The 15730-nt window shown below is 37.3% G+C and overlaps 9 protein-coding genes across 9 annotated transcripts; 7 read left to right on the top strand and 2 right to left on the bottom strand.

Annotated features, from left to right (window-relative positions):
* Positions 1-719: 719 nt before the first annotated feature.
* TOT_010000594 (uncharacterized protein) lies at positions 720-4484 on the top strand (the record flags this gene model as incomplete). Its single annotated transcript, XM_009691139.1, has 4 exons — positions 720-1341; positions 1489-2691; positions 2907-3379; positions 3759-4484. 4 exons carry the CDS (start codon positions 720-722, stop codon positions 4482-4484), a joined length of 3024 nt encoding a protein of 1007 aa, XP_009689434.1.
* Positions 4485-4858: 374 nt separating this feature from the next.
* TOT_010000595 (conserved hypothetical protein) lies at positions 4859-5356 on the top strand (the record flags this gene model as incomplete). The annotated part of the gene is made up of 1 exon (XM_009691140.1): positions 4859-5356. One exon carries the CDS (start codon positions 4859-4861, stop codon positions 5354-5356), a length of 498 nt encoding a protein of 165 aa, XP_009689435.1.
* Positions 5357-5610: 254 nt separating this feature from the next.
* On the top strand, positions 5611-6920 carry TOT_010000596 (conserved hypothetical protein; the record flags this gene model as incomplete). Its single annotated transcript, XM_009691141.1, has 4 exons — positions 5611-5747; positions 5834-6139; positions 6433-6565; positions 6636-6920. The coding sequence occupies 4 exons, from the start codon at positions 5611-5613 to the stop codon at positions 6918-6920; spliced, it is 861 nt and encodes a 286-aa protein (XP_009689436.1).
* Positions 6921-7109: 189 nt separating this feature from the next.
* TOT_010000597 (hypothetical protein) lies at positions 7110-8714 on the bottom strand (the record flags this gene model as incomplete). The annotated part of the gene is made up of 6 exons (XM_009691142.1): positions 7110-7178; positions 7210-7279; positions 7327-7385; positions 7689-7783; positions 7881-8144; positions 8237-8714. 6 exons carry the CDS (start codon positions 8712-8714, stop codon positions 7110-7112), a joined length of 1035 nt encoding a protein of 344 aa, XP_009689437.1.
* A 300-nt stretch (positions 8715-9014) lies between these two features.
* TOT_010000598 (conserved hypothetical protein) lies at positions 9015-9651 on the top strand (the record flags this gene model as incomplete). The annotated part of the gene is made up of 2 exons (XM_009691143.1): positions 9015-9427; positions 9513-9651. 2 exons carry the CDS (start codon positions 9015-9017, stop codon positions 9649-9651), a joined length of 552 nt encoding a protein of 183 aa, XP_009689438.1.
* Positions 9652-10059: 408 nt separating this feature from the next.
* Positions 10060-11502, top strand: TOT_010000599 (DNA-directed RNA polymerase III; the record flags this gene model as incomplete). The annotated part of the gene is made up of 6 exons (XM_009691144.1): positions 10060-10177; positions 10367-10509; positions 10590-10722; positions 10905-11050; positions 11148-11243; positions 11356-11502. 6 exons carry the CDS (start codon positions 10060-10062, stop codon positions 11500-11502), a joined length of 783 nt encoding a protein of 260 aa, XP_009689439.1.
* A 343-nt stretch (positions 11503-11845) lies between these two features.
* On the top strand, positions 11846-12520 carry TOT_010000600 (hypothetical protein; the record flags this gene model as incomplete). Its single annotated transcript, XM_009691145.1, has 1 exon — positions 11846-12520. One exon carries the CDS (start codon positions 11846-11848, stop codon positions 12518-12520), a length of 675 nt encoding a protein of 224 aa, XP_009689440.1.
* Positions 12521-12910: 390 nt separating this feature from the next.
* TOT_010000601 (40S ribosomal protein S25) lies at positions 12911-13457 on the top strand (the record flags this gene model as incomplete). The annotated part of the gene is made up of 2 exons (XM_009691146.1): positions 12911-12985; positions 13212-13457. The coding sequence occupies 2 exons, from the start codon at positions 12911-12913 to the stop codon at positions 13455-13457; spliced, it is 321 nt and encodes a 106-aa protein (XP_009689441.1).
* Positions 13458-14969: 1512 nt separating this feature from the next.
* Positions 14970-15686, bottom strand: TOT_010000602 (uncharacterized protein; the record flags this gene model as incomplete). The annotated part of the gene is made up of 1 exon (XM_009691147.1): positions 14970-15686. One exon carries the CDS (start codon positions 15684-15686, stop codon positions 14970-14972), a length of 717 nt encoding a protein of 238 aa, XP_009689442.1.
* Positions 15687-15730: the final 44 nt, after the last annotated feature.

The following is a 15730-nucleotide window of genomic DNA, read 5'->3' on the forward strand; positions in this document are numbered from 1 at the left end:
TGTAAACAGAACAGGCAATATAAAGGAATATATTTTAAGTAACGTTGATAAAATGAAGAATAAAATAACTATATATATAGGAATCCAGTGAACTTGTTGGGAGAACCAACGATGCTGAAATTGAATTTATATGTGACCAATACTTAAATAACAAGGGTGGACACAGTCAAGTATATAATTTTTATACGAATGAAGGGAAATATAAAGAACGCAGAAGACTGTTGTAGGAGAAGATGGAAACGTCAGTGTCTATGGGTAGGGGGTCGAAAAATGGCCCAAATTAGGGCCTAAAGGCTCAATTAGCAATATGAATCGACACATTTATTTAGGAAAATTAAAATGGTAGACAATATTTCAATTTGTGTGTGTTTAGAAATTTTTTCGATATCCTAGCACAGTTTTGCATAATTACGACAGCAAACTTGTGCACTGGAGGCCTTTTCATGGAAACCAATGATTCTTATAGAAATATATCATATTTAAACATTTTTAATTTCATAAACCAGACCGAAAATAACGGTTTAGTCCCATCGTACAAGAAACACATCGAGAAGGACGGCTTTAGAGAATATAATTGTATACACAGTGGATGTTGAAGTTTTAACAATCTCAACGCAGTTGAAACTCGATTTAAATTATTTAACCAGCGTTTTAAACAACAAACTAGGATATATACTTTATATTCTACGAGATTCTATTGGCGACTATGAACTAGTGAAATGGGCGCTCACAAAAACAAAATTTGGTATTCAGAAGAGGATAACAATCACACTTCAGACCTTTCAGGTGTTCAGAGCGACAAAAGTTTTATTTATCAGCTGAACAAAAATATAAAATCTGGACTGACACCCACCATGATCACAACCACCAATTCCAATAATCGCTACTCTAACCACTACTACAGCCGCACAGGCGATGCCGTTGAAGGAGAGGATGTGCCTAGTTCCGCAACCTATGTAACGTTTGAGGCCAGCTCAGAAAATTCCTTGGGTTCCAATCAGAGGTGTGTAAGCCTCGAGGACGCCGGTAAATTTAAAAAGGGCCGCAATTGCGGGTCGAAAAGCTCACTTTCCCGAATCGCTAAGTCACTATCGCTTCTGTTTTTTCTAAGTTCCTTGAATCTTGGCTGCCTGGCTTTGGGTTCTCTGGAATCGACCGCCAGGTCCGTGCCTCCGGCGATCTCGCTGTTGCAGGGGGAGAGTGGTTCGGTGCTTTCTTCCAGTAGCACAATGTCACCAGTAAACTCAGACTCTATGCACAATAACCACGACAACACTCCTGCTATGTTAGAATCGAAAGAGACCGAGGGCATGGAGGTTTCTGACCACGATGGCGGCTCTGGTGTGGACGAGCGCCCGAGGAACCGTGGCACCAACTTGATTGAAATGAACAAGAAGCTATCATTCAACCCATTTAATAAACTAAGTTCGTTCATTCAGCTGGCGCTATCATCGGGCTCCACGCTCGGGTCCAGGGCCACATCAAGAGCAGGTCTGACGAGCAGCAAGGATAAGAAAAAGAGGACCGGGGGAAACAGGAGACTGAGCAAGAAGAAGACACGAGACGAGGCGGAGGAGAAGAGGACTATGTGGACCGACTACATGGCCAAGTTTGATATTGCAAAGGTGCACGGCTCTGGAGTTTACGTGGACCTGGGCGGCTACGCAACTGTGGGTTCCTACGACTACAGAATGCCGACGGGCAAGTGCCCAGTGGTTGGCAAGGCAATAGTGCTGGAGAACGGAGCGGACTTCCTGAAGAGCATAACGCACCACGACGTGAAGGAGCGAGGTCTCGCGTTCCCAGCCACCAAGGTGAGCACAAATTCCTCCAAGGCCGACATGGAGAACCAACTGCTCTCGCCAATAAGCGCACAAGTACTCAGGAGCTGGAATTACAAGCACGAGTCGGACCTGAGCAACTGCGCAGAATACAGCAAAAACATAGTGCCTGGAAGCAACAGGAGTTCTAAGTACAGGTACCCCTTCGTGTACGACCAGACCGATAAGCTGTGCTACATACTGTACAGCCCAATGCAGTACAACCAGGGCGTTAAGTACTGCGACACGGATTCAGCGGACGAGGGCACGAGCAGCCTGGCTTGCATGTACCCGGACAAGGACAAGGAGGATTCACACCTCTTCTACGGAACATCCTCGCTGCACATGGATTGGAACGTGGTGTGCCCAGTGTACCCGATCAGGGACGCAATATTCGGCACGTACGACCAGGAAGCTGACGAGTGCGTGGCCATAGAGCCAATATACGTGGAGGAGGCAGACGACTACGCAGAGTGCGCCAAGATACTCTTCGAGTACTCTCCCAGCGACGTGGACGTCAGCAGCAACAATCAGACGCTGTCAGACGTGGACCGCTACAAGGACGCCATGGAGACCGGCAAGCTGAGCACTGCACTTTCCATAATGTTTTCGCCCAGATACTCCGAGGACAGGCCAATATACACCAAGGGAGTGGGAATTAACTGGGCAACTTACAACGTTGAGGAGAAAAAGTGCAACATTCTCGACGAGATCCCGACCTGCCTAATAATAAGGAACGGCAACTACGCTCTGACAAGCCTGTCATCCCCGAACGAGGAGGACGCAGTGCCCTACCCTTGTGACATAAAACATGGAAAAGGGTACGTAAGAAACAAGAAAAAGAAGGAGACCACTGAGCCAGCCAAGGAGGGTAAGAAGCACAGCTAATGCGCACACTAGTTACATTACGTAACATACCTTATTTACACATTATTTTATGCTATTTCACACATTTCTTTGTAATAAACAGCCTTAGTGTACGTTATATAGCAAACTAGCCATAAATTGTCTTATTTCTATTACCACAGCCATAAATTTACACAGATACTTATCAGTATATTTACTAGGCTATAATTTACTGTTCAGGCAAGGAGGAAAAGAAGGAAAAGGAAGAGAAGGAAGGAAAGAAGGAGAAGGAGATGCCGGCAGCTTCAAGCCCCGAAAACGAGTTTATTCCGTACACGAGTCTGAAGACAGACGGTTTCTCCTGCGACAAGTTCGTGCATACAGTCTCGAACGGAAGCTGCGGCTCCTACCTCGAGTGCAACACGACGCCGCCTCAGCTGAGCGGCAAGGGTAAGAAGATTCTCATGTGGGTGCTCATAGTGCTGTCACTAGTGATCGCAATGGCCGTGGGAGGCTACCTGTTCTACAAGTACTTCTGGACCAAGAGGTTCAAGAAGTACCACTCTGAGAATTACGACGATGACATGTACTTCGACTCTGACCAGGAGTACAACAGCCCCTACAACATGGAAGGTCAGCGGGCAAACCAGCACGAGTACAACGTGAACAACGACGAGGGCATTTGGAGCCGGAACGAGCCGAACAACTCTGACGTGACCCCCGTGAGAATATCGAGGCTGGAAGCGCACAACTAGGAAACGAACCAGGGACCTCTTTCGGATGCTAATCTCAGTGTACAAGGCAGCAACTTGATGCAGCATTAACTGTAGTGAACTTATCCTAAAGTGATGTAGTTTTTATTGGAATCAACGTTTTAATCTTTTTTAAAATTTACCAGTACGTGCTAAAAATAAAATCAGACACGCAATAGGCGTCTGAATAAAATGTGTAAGTAAATTAGTGTGAAAGGTGGTGTCACCCATGGAATCCATGGTGTGCACCACGAACACATACAAACAGGCACCGCTACCAAATTAAAGCATAACATAGACATGAGGAGCTATATAAAGGCTAATTATTTGCTAAAAGTAGTCCTTTTCATATAAGAAAATAAGAAGATGCGCATGCATATGCTCTCCCAAGATTCCTACGCTTTGGACGACTCTTGGTAAATTACTGGATTTAATCATGAATTTCAATTACTTGTTTGTCAATTTACTATTCTGTGCGGTTTTATATAACGTAAAAGTGGCCTTCAAGGCCGTGTATGCCACTTCCGATGATAACACACTTTGTGGAGATGTAAACACAAGAATCCCCGTGGTCCTCGTCTTTAACAGCGAGAGATCCACTAATCAGTACGACTTCTTTCCATCGGAAAACAAGGAGACTATCATATATGAGGCTAAGTGCAACTTCTCCTTCCAGTCTGTCGTCATCATGCCCTCCAAGTTCGGCGACCGCAGTCAGCGCGAGGTCCTATATGAGGCCGAAAGCCCCTCCACGAGGGCCTACAGGGTCATCGGCACCACCGAGGGCGAGGAGAAGCGCGTGGAAATCAGCCTTCTCAACGGGGAAGTGGTATCCCTCGTGAAAACGCCATCTTCCACCAAGTACCTGTCGGAGCTTGAAGCCTCCCAGAAGTCCGAGGAAGACAAGAGACAGCAGAGGCAGGCTGCCAACAAGGCTCTTCTTCGCAGGGTGTTAATAGTAATGACTGGCCTTTTGAGTGTGGCGATCGGCTCCGGAACCCTATACTACCTCAAGAAACGTAGGATGCAGTCCGAAGGCCCAAGCAGTAACGAAGCACCCGTTTAATAAGTCCACGTATACCTGTGGCTGATCCGCCTCTTCACCGGCGACTTCGCTGCCACTTGTAACATATCTTCCATGTGTATTTTAATTTTTTAGTTTTAATTTCTTTTACGTCAACGCTATTCACATCACGTATTCAATACGCCCTCAACTTTGTACGACACCAGTTTATTAACACCAAAATTGTAGTTTTGTTTAATTATAAGTTCAGCACATACACATTGTGATTCCAAAATTGAACACACAAATTGGACCATTGAGTTAACACGGATTATATGTCGACTCACCTACGACAATGTCTAAGGACAAACTCGATTACAATTTTTACAGTTAATGTTGAAACTGGCTTGTTGCCATCCCCCATCCATAAATTCTAAATGTCTCAAACACCAAAAGTCATACTTCTTGATATGAATATAATCAACATTTCTAAAATCCTCTCAATTTTTGTACCTTTGTTTTATTTAAGCTACTTTTCCTTTACTTTGGGAACTAACGAAACTATTGATTCATGTTCTGCTTCTGTGCCCAAACGTGATAATGGCAAATACCTGGATGCCTTTTTTTCAGCAAGTGTTGATATTAAGTCAAAACAAAGCAATTGCCAATACGAATATTCAGCGAGAAACAACATCGACGTATTTACGGCCAAAGAACGTTACAAGTTTAATCTAATAACAGAGGGAAGTAAAACAATATGGCACACCATGGATGATTCAAAATACTCGGAACAAATTCTGGTTGATAGTGGTAAAAATCATCTAAGAATAAAAATTAAAGGCGGGGATCAGGACTATAGAAAAGAAAACAATACTTGGAAAGTCGATGCTTCACCTCCCAGCTCCTCCTCGTCCACAAATAATACAAATCCTTAAGAACTGAATCATCAGGATTTAATAGATAACTTTAACACGACACCGAATCCTAGTGATTTAGTTCTCATGTAAACTATAACTTATTCTCTGATTTCAAAAAATTTAAAAAAAGAATATTATCATGAAAACATGAAACCCATTACCTCGAATGTAATATATTTTAACCATTTGTTTATATGCTCTAAACTACTTAATATAAATTCTTTTATGTTAATGATTTTGTGTTGTGGTGTGTAGTATACTCATTTATTGCTATGAATCCCATGGTTCTTGACTACCCGAAGTGCCAAACATTTTTTAATAATTGTTTAAGGGAGTGGTACTATCAGTATGGCAGGGGAACTAATTTTTACTACGCAAATCCTCCAGGAATCCTATTCACACGACTGAGGTATGAACTAAAGTATACATACATCAATAAATATGTTCAAATATTGATTATTATACATTCTTTAAACTAATTATAATTTGTTACAGGTCATCAAAGAATGTTAAGGACTATCACGTTTTAGAGGACATGTCCCACTGGTACTTCAAGGCCAATGAAATTGATCACTTTTCAACAAATTTGCCACTGATCAGTTCTTTTAAGTTTACAGACGATACTAATACGTATTCCAGTAATTATTTTACAAATTTTACCGGTAAAATTCTAAGCACTTTACACATTGGCTATGATTCTTGGTACTCACGAATAATAGCTAAAGCTTCTGAAAATTCATTCAACGTGGCCTTTTGCAATTCTTATGACGTGGCCTTCAACACCTTCTATAATTACTCCTTGTACGTGCCAATATTTTTACTTCTGTTAGCTATACACACACTATATACAGTGTACACATTTTCAGCTTAACTATGATTCTTTAGGACTTCTGGATCTGATTTAAGTAAACCTTTTACTAAATTAAGGCTGATTACTGGAAATTTATTTAATTTGCCACTCTTAATCAATTCACAACTGTTTGAATGTGTTGTGCTTCACTTAACAAACAGAAAGTAAATAGAGCACCTATTTAGTCAGTTACCTACCTAATTAGCATCATTCACCATTAATTAACAACTCATTTCAATTTTAGTCACAAGCAACTACTGAACATCAGGATCATCGAATCAATCCATGATGTTTTGGTGCCCTGGGGGTGTGTAGTATTAGTAACTTCCAAAGCTGACATAAATGAGGAGATTCACTCTTTTTTTCCAGTAAAAAACGTACACCTATTATGATTATCGCCATAATCGTTGTTATTAATTACAATAACACTGATTAATAACCATTTAGGCTGACTGCCTCTGGACAGACTCAACCAATATAGGCCACTCTCCCCTCAATTTAGAGGATTCCACTCACAATCGCATAATAAACAGCATAAAAGCCACTCACAACTCACAAAATGCTGACAATTGTAAAATATTTAGCAACTTGGACACCTGTAACATAACTGCCAATGATTCCACCAGTATAAACCGGAACAAATCCTTAAACAGGCTCTTTATAAGCTGCTTTCATAAATTAAAAAACCCTAAGCCGAATACTAGGCTAAAGAAACCAGTGTGCACCAAGTAATATCATATATTACCTTTATACACTCTCTTACGTAGAGATGCACCTTGTTAAGTACAGTTACTCTATGTTACAAGCTTTTACCCTGTTACCACAGCTAACACTGTTACCGTGGAACCATACTGGTCATCAAGGTAATGCAGTAGCTGAGTACAGGCGCTGTAACTTTTTAGTCTACACCTGCCATGAATATCAGTTTAAACACACCAGTATTACTTCATCCTGTTTCCTGAGACTCTTCATGTACTCCCCGTCAATATTCTAAACATTCGTGGCGACTTATTTACCATACCCTTGTGAAGCAAGAGCACCTATAATCCAGTTCGGCAAATGAGTCCAGCAAAATAAATAAGTCAACGATTCTACAGTAGCCGTTAACACACTATTAGTCACTCATCTGAGAACTTACGTTATGTTGTTGAACTTTGGAATCAGGTGCAAATCCACTATTCTATCCAATACTCTGTTCTAAATTAATGTTTACATTGCTTATTAAGCATTTGCCAATTACCTGATGTCCTAATCTTCCATACGAATTAACCAATAATATTACATCACTCAACTGAAGTACATTTACCTAATAACACTGTTATTATTATTGTTGTTATTGTTGTTATTACTGTTATTGTTGTTGTTGTTGTTATTGTTATTGCTGTTACTGTTTACATACAAGTAACTGTCTCTATAATAAATACCATTGCTTAAACATTAAATCAATATAATACTACCACCAGTATAACATATATGGGTTAAAAGCTTGCTATCACTTACATTCCTTTGAAAGTGGATAAGGAATCTACTCAATAAGTTATTCACTGCTTCACTCTCAGGAAGATTTGATAAAGCATAGAACACTTTCAACTTTTCTAAAATACAGAATCATTAGTGCCATCACCATAACCAATAGAATATATACACCTTGCCATAGCATTAACCATCACTGTTGTTATATGCTAATATTACCTTGTGGAATAGTACTGTTGAAGTTGTTGCTCACTAATTTAACAAAACCACTAATTACTTCCTCATTATAGCAGTTTGTTAAAATCAACAATAAGTATGCTTCAATTAAATTGCTAACATCCTTGGCAGCATCATTGGTAACTTGATGCATATTTAAATCTATTTTATTCCTGATAGAATTCACCAACCCGGTGTCCAACGTATTCTTAGTCCAGATTTCAATCAATAGCTTTACGCATAACTTCAACAAAACTACTCTATCATCTAAATATTATTTACAGTAAAGATTGGTATACATTACTGTTATGTGAATACATGTAACCTTAACTAAGTATTCAGTTAGTGTGTGAGCATACCCTTAACATTGTGCAGATAATTATTCAATGTGCTCGCAAAATCATCGTTAAATGTGCTGATTATTATCTTATTTATACTTTTGTTCATATATTCAGAGCAGCTATCCACTACCTTGTCGGAATCATCATTTGAGCTGACCTTGAGGCTACTGGCAACAGAAGTTGTATCTTTTGTGGAATCACTTGATCCATTAATACAGTTTAAATTATTTTTTATATAATTTACATAAATGTTGTGCCGATATGGAAATGTTTTATTGACTTTATTGTCTAGTACTCCATTGTGGTACGCCTTAACCAATGTGTAGTATATCTTCAACAAACTTTTGGAATCTGAGTTGAAACCTTCCTTGTTTCCGAGAATTTGAAAGGACAAATCACGAATTTCATTTACATCGGATTTTGCGAGCCTCCTGTTGAATCTACTGGTAATGTACCTAGTGAGTTGGAAGGCGTCCAAAGATAGCAAATTAAACATCAAAACATACTACAAACAATCAAACATACAAATATAAGCATTTACCAATAATCTGTGTTTAATTTTACAATTAAAACTGGGAACATAAGCGTAAAATAGGTATCATAATTTAACACATTAATAACAAATCAAGTGAAAATAAAATTACAATGGTTCCTAATTGTTATTAATCAAACCATCATTTTAATATTTGATAGTTAAGTATACCAATATGATAAACTATTAAGATATTCAAACTCACATTGTTATTGGGGTGACTGTTCAGTTTTATTATTTTTTATTATAGTATATATTTATTTAATGGTAAAATCCACATCCTTTTTAATCAGTCAACAGTGTGAATTAATTAACAATGAAAATGGCCCCAAAAGAAAGAAAAGAGTTCATAATATCTTAACTGAACAGCTAAATTTGTTAAATAATCCCTCCATAAACACTGATAATACTAATTCCACCATAGCTAGTACAAATCACAGCAGTATTAGATCCGTTAAACCTATTAGAACCGTGAGCACTCCCAGTAAAATAGGCGTCAACACTCAATTCACCAAAAGTCGAAGCCCACCCATTATTCCAAGTACCAGTAAGATTGTAAACAAAGTCAAAAGAGTTACCAAGGAAGTTAAGAAGTCAAATAAACTGGATAAAAACTTTATTGAACTATTAACTGGAGAAAACAATACAATTCAACAAGAGTTCAATCCTACACTTAAGTACGTTTAATTTTCAACAAATTTTAGTTTTATTGTTTGATAACATTATTATTACGAACAGACTTATTATAATTATTATTTATAGGCTACGTGAGCAGGTTTGCCAATCTCACGTTATGAAGAGTTTGGGAGGCTATAAGTTCATAGAAGGCAACAAGTTTGACAATTTTGTGATTTCAATACTGCCGAAGATGGACAATAACAAACTTATCTCAAAATACTAGCATTATTAACTCACGTGTACATTAATGCTACCAACTTGTATATTATTTAATATTTTTTACTAAAATACAAATTACAACACATATTATATTAATATACGCTGATTTATCTATGAGTATTGTAAAATTTTTTTTTATTTTACCTATATACAAGTGCACACACACATTTAAGTTAAAACTCATCTTTTACAAGTATTGATTTCGATTCTGTAAACAATCATTATTTTGTTCCTTATTACTATTGGTTTATAGTAATATTATTATTTTAATATTTAAAAACTTGATATTATTAGCTTGTGGTGTGGTTTGAATTAATAAACCAATATTTACCAATTACAACGTCTTATTTTACAAAATTTTATTAAAAATTAATTTTTATAATGTTAATTAATGATGAGGTTAAAATCGCATATGAATTGGCCCTTAGAAACGAAAATAAGTTTACAGAGGACCTGTTTCTTGAAAATATACAGAGATTCAGGAACTTATTACAATCTTCTACTCCATATGGAATTTCTGACTTTGATGGGTTTTTGAAAAAACTTGTTTCGTCTAAACTGTTTGGGATTCAACTTAACAACCAGGGGAATCGTACGAGTTTATATACAAACATACTTATCTCAGCTTTTATTTCAATAATACTAACTAGAAATACTATTGAGCACACCGTATACTATTAATGATTCTTATGATTGACACAAATAACAATTCTTATCAGAGGTCGGTGTATTGAGGGACAGCTACTTGGTTGAGAAGCTGAAGCTCTTACAGGACTTCGAGTACTCAGTATTCTGCACAATAGAAACCGCAGGAAACAAGGGCATCTGGACGGCAGACATAAGGAAGATAACAGGGTTACTGGTAAGCAACAGCCGCATGACTACCATTATCTAAGTCGGACTCACGGCCAGTGTCAATATTTGACGTAATTTTATTTGTAGATTCACCAGGTTCAAAGGGCTGTGAAGAACCTCTGTGAGGTGGCCAGGCTTATTAAGCCATTGACAGACATCCACCACAAGAACAGGAAACTGTTCATACTATCGACGTTGGAGCCCTCAATTGATATCACAGGTGTGCCAACTTTACCTCTCTGCCATTAGAACTAAAACCAGTGTCATTAGCAGTAAAACTAGTGTCATTAGTAGTAAAACTAGTGGCAACACTGCCTTAACGATAGTTACACCATGCTTGCGTAATAAAACATTTATATAATAACTTTGTGCCTGACCTGTGTGTATAACAAATTTATACAGGAGGATCCTTTTATCTTAACGGCGAATTCAACGAGCTGCTAGTGGAGAAACTACAGGAACAAATAGGACTATTCCTATCAAAAAATATCGGGGCCACGATTGACCAGATTCTAAGCTACTTGAAGTCCTCAAAGCTAATCCAAGGGGTAACTATTTACCAGGATAATAAATGTTTACTCCACATATAGTATTATCACTGTTACTGTAACTTGTTTGAGTAGTGCAAGTAACACTAATAATTAGGAACTTGTGGAGAAGGACGTGTATTCAGTAATTAAACTGTTGATATTGGAGAACAAAGTGTACACATCGGTGAAGAACGAACAGAAAATATTCATCGTAAGTTGAGTATACTTAATTACGTAGCCAAATCAATATCTTAACTAATTTTAAACAAGTATACCAGTACAAATTAAGTATACTTCAAATAATGTTAATAACATGGCAACAGTGGTGTGGAAACAACTACATCAAATTCTCCGAAGAGGCCTTTGAGGTCCCCTGCTTCTCCTGCAACCTAATAGATTCGTGTAACTTTGGCCTTGTTCATAAGATTTGCCCATCGAAGTGCAAATATATGACAGCATGGCTCAGTTAACACTGCTCACGTGTATGAATGTTAATATATACCGTATACACCGATATTATAAATTAACATTAGTGTTATTTAAAAAAAACTACCAATAAAAGTGAATTGAGGCAAACTATTCAAATATGTGTTCCATAATTACAACGACGTAAAACTGCCAGCCGTATCCCAACATCATTGAATAAATGAGTTTAATTCAGCAAGTTTTCATCATATCATCTCACATTTAGTTAAAATAGCACAAAGAGATACATTTAATATTTAAATAATTACAATTTACGGTTAGTATTTTTAGTATAGTCACTCTTGTTTTATGGAACTAAATTGGTAGGCAATACACACATATTCTAAAATGTTCTATGTTCATTTAAACAATGACTTGTTTGATAATGATTATTGGAGTTCATATAAGGTAAAAACGGCAAATTACGCCGACAATATAATTGATGACGCTATCGTCGGCATCGTTATCTGTATTATGGTATGGATAGCGTTCACACTCGCCAACAAGGTACTATCGCAGGACCAAGACAGAGCCGAAAGGATCAAACGCTTAGTCGTGTACTGGATACTGGGAGTTTGTGTATACTCAGTGGCAAAGTCGGCGTTGCTGAGTGAGGAGGTGTCCCTGCTGGTCACAAAACTGCTCGCTAAGGCTGATCACACAATTACTTACTACAAGTGGAAGCTGCGGTTCCTGAAACACAACTGGATAATGCGCAGGGCCATTGCGCTCAAAAACAGGGTCGACAGGAGTATAACCAACATATCGAACAGCGAAGACCTAGTCACCACCGTGTCTGAGTTTTTCATTTTCCTGTTCCTCGTGCTGGTGCTTTTCATCTTCTTCGTCATCACAAAGTGCACGAACGACAGCAGGTCCCTGATAGTGTTCATCTTCAAGGACTTCCTGTTCATCATCATCATTTCAAGTATGTTTTTGTTTTATAGAAGACTGTTCACCCTCAACGCATTCAAATGGTCGCCATTTATGAACAATATTATGTGGAAGGACTACGAGTTTTGACTCAATGCTAATGTTTAAGCTAATTTGACACGAAACACTCGTATACGCTATTTACAATTCACCCGTGGCTTATACAATCTATTTTACAGCTTTTATTGAGTATCAAAACCCATTTATGTATAATGTGTGATTTGTTAAATCTGTTGTGTAGGACCCCATTAGAGTAACAACAATTTATCCCATATTATTTTTAATTATTTGACAGATTATTACAAGGTAATGATTTTAGTTAATAAATTTTTATTTAATATATAATTAATACTTTGTTAAATATTAAATAATTATATTTATTTTAATTTATGTAACTCTGTATCTCCCAATTCCTATTTAATTTCAAGATACTGAATCTTCCACATATACTATAAATTTATTGATTTATTATATGTTCAGATGGCGATAAAAGAGAAGAAATCGAAGGAAGCGGTGGCCCGCGCTGCCATGGCCAGTGGCCGTTCAAAGCGCAAGGTAACAACTAGACATTTATAACCAATTATGCTTTAATAATAAGCATTACATTATTATTACTATTTTACATAATTTCTACTTTGTTATTCAACCATATAATTCATTTTAATTTATATAATTATATATCCCTATCATTAACTATTCATTTTTCCTTTTTACTAACGACCACCTGCTTTATATACGCATATCTTTTTTTATTATTCATTATCTCACTAAAATTTATTAGAAATGGGTAAAAGTTAGGGCTAGGGACAAGTTGAACAACGCAGTTACCTTTGACAAGACTGCTTACGACAAGTTGATGAATGAAATTCCGAAGAGCAAGCTCATCACGATATCAGTGGTGTCAGAGCGTCTGAAGGTCAATGGAAGCCTCGCAAGACAGGCGCTCAGGGAGCTGGAATCGTTGAACTTGATAAAGCCGATTTGCGAACCTCACCATACTCAGCTACTTTACACAAAGGTTAACTAAGCTAACTTGTAAAGTCTATCCGTACACACTAAATAGAATATACTGTATGAATAAGCGTAATACTGAGGTGCTTTGTCAGCTGCGTGGATTTTACTGCCACGAGTTGATACATATATGTTAGTATGAATTACGTTATATTATAACTAGTTAGATAGAGTCTCTAAAATCATATCAGTGTTAATCATATTTGTAGATGATTCCATCAATGTACAATTCATATCAGTGTATGTCATGGACCTCAATATTTACACCAGTACCTACAATATAGTTGTTGATAATATAATATTATATTATCAACAACTATATTGTAGGTACTGGTGTAAATATATAGTGATTCAACTGACTTAAAGATATCCTTCAGTGTAACTATGACATTAAATTATCATTAATAATTCAATTGTTGAGTTGTCATCATAAGAATATCTTTATATCAGCAGTTTCAGTCAAATAATAAGAGTAATTAGGTATTAAATTGGTATATAGTTAACTAAATGCTCAGCAAAGAATGGATTCCACCAACTCGTAAGATGGTATGTTTTTAACTATTATATACAATTATAATCACTAAATTAAAGTGTCATTTAAAAAAAAGAGATGATTATCTAGGCCCTGTAAATCTAGGCCAGTTGATAAAATGAAATAATCCTTACTCCCTAACCCAATATGAAGGCAATAAATAGTGACATATTTATGGATCACGGTAACAATTTTAGGTACAAGTGTTTAAATTACACGTGTGACAAATAATATTTATAGTTTTATAGCTAATTTTAGTTTATATCAGTTACTTGTTCCTGTTACATACACTAAACACATATTCGTAACTAAGTCAGTTTGTTAATTCGTTGATATGTTAAACTATCTATATACTCAAATGAATGGCATAATCAGCCGATCTAATACTAATAATGATAGGGCTTAAACTGCTACCAGTATCGTTTTGTATGCCTATTAATCACCTTTATCACTCGTGTCGCCTCCACCAATGCCCATACTTGCGAATACATTTCTTGGCGGAGGGTACACGAAGTCAACCTCCTTCCTCTCCTTAACGTTCACCTCATCAATACATCCAATCAGCTGTAAATTGCTATAGGTACTTCTATATCGTGGTATTTACGTCACTGTTAGTTGTGTTAACAGGTGGTCGCCATTGCTTTTAACAGTGGCATCTATTTACATACATATCAATATCTGTCTACAATATCACTATTAATATCATATTTTGATACGTGCTGTAAGAAAAACTGTATGTTTGCTTTCAACTGTTCCCTCGTATTACTCAGCAGCGATATTGGTATCTTTATCTTACTCGTTGCACCCCTGTCCACTCCAATACTGTAGTTAGGCTCTTTTATTCTTCTAACTTGCTCTATCAGCTCATATTCGTCTTGTGTGACTGCTTCTGCTCTGTACTGTATTGAGTTGTTGCTGGATAACTTCTTTAGTCCCCCGAGCAGGTTGTTGCACAGCGTGCCTGTAGGATTATTATTCCGAGTTAATAATTATATATCAGGTACCTGATTTCGCGTTTGGCATGAGTTTCAGCGGCCCTAGTATCTTTGCCAGCTTCACCAGCTTGGGCATATGTATAAAGGACGTTATTACCAGGTCGAAATCTCTCCAATTGTTCTCAATTTTATCCAAGTAACTCAGCCCTGCGTACGTTGCTCCGTTTTTAAGCATAACGTCAACGTACTCGTTTTCGCACACCACGAGTATCTTTTTTCTATTTTTAACGTTAAAGGGAAGCAGCAGGTTATCCCTCAGCGACTTTCTGCGAATATCGACTTTCAAAAATAGGTTTAGGTATATTTCTCTAACATGCTCGTTGGCGTTGCTATCATCCGAGACACTGTCTGTACTTTTACCAGCTTCTACATTTTTATAACTCCTCTTCGGTTTATTATTTACATTATCGATTGTGTGAAACAAATTATATACGTTGTTGAGGCTCGTTGGCAGTGTATACTTTAAGTTCAACACTTCCCTCAGTCTCGCGTCCTTTTCCGCACGAACTTCATCTATATCAGCTTCAATATCAGTTTTATTATCCGCTATATGTTGTGTAGATTCCTTCGATTCCTTGGGCCTATTTCTTACTATCCTCGCCTTATGATAGAATGGAAGATACTTTTTATTCCTAGTTACAATTAGGTTATATTTCAGCCTATTATTAAGGTGGAATCTAGTAAGATTATATAATTTATTTGTTACACATGTTGCCATTATTTAAACATCAAATACACACTAAATTGTTCAGTTTGAATTAA

Source organism: Theileria orientalis, chromosome 1 (genome assembly GCF_000740895.1).
Source record: "Theileria orientalis strain Shintoku DNA, chromosome 1, complete genome".
Lineage (NCBI taxonomy): Eukaryota > Apicomplexa > Aconoidasida > Piroplasmida > Theileriidae > Theileria > Theileria orientalis.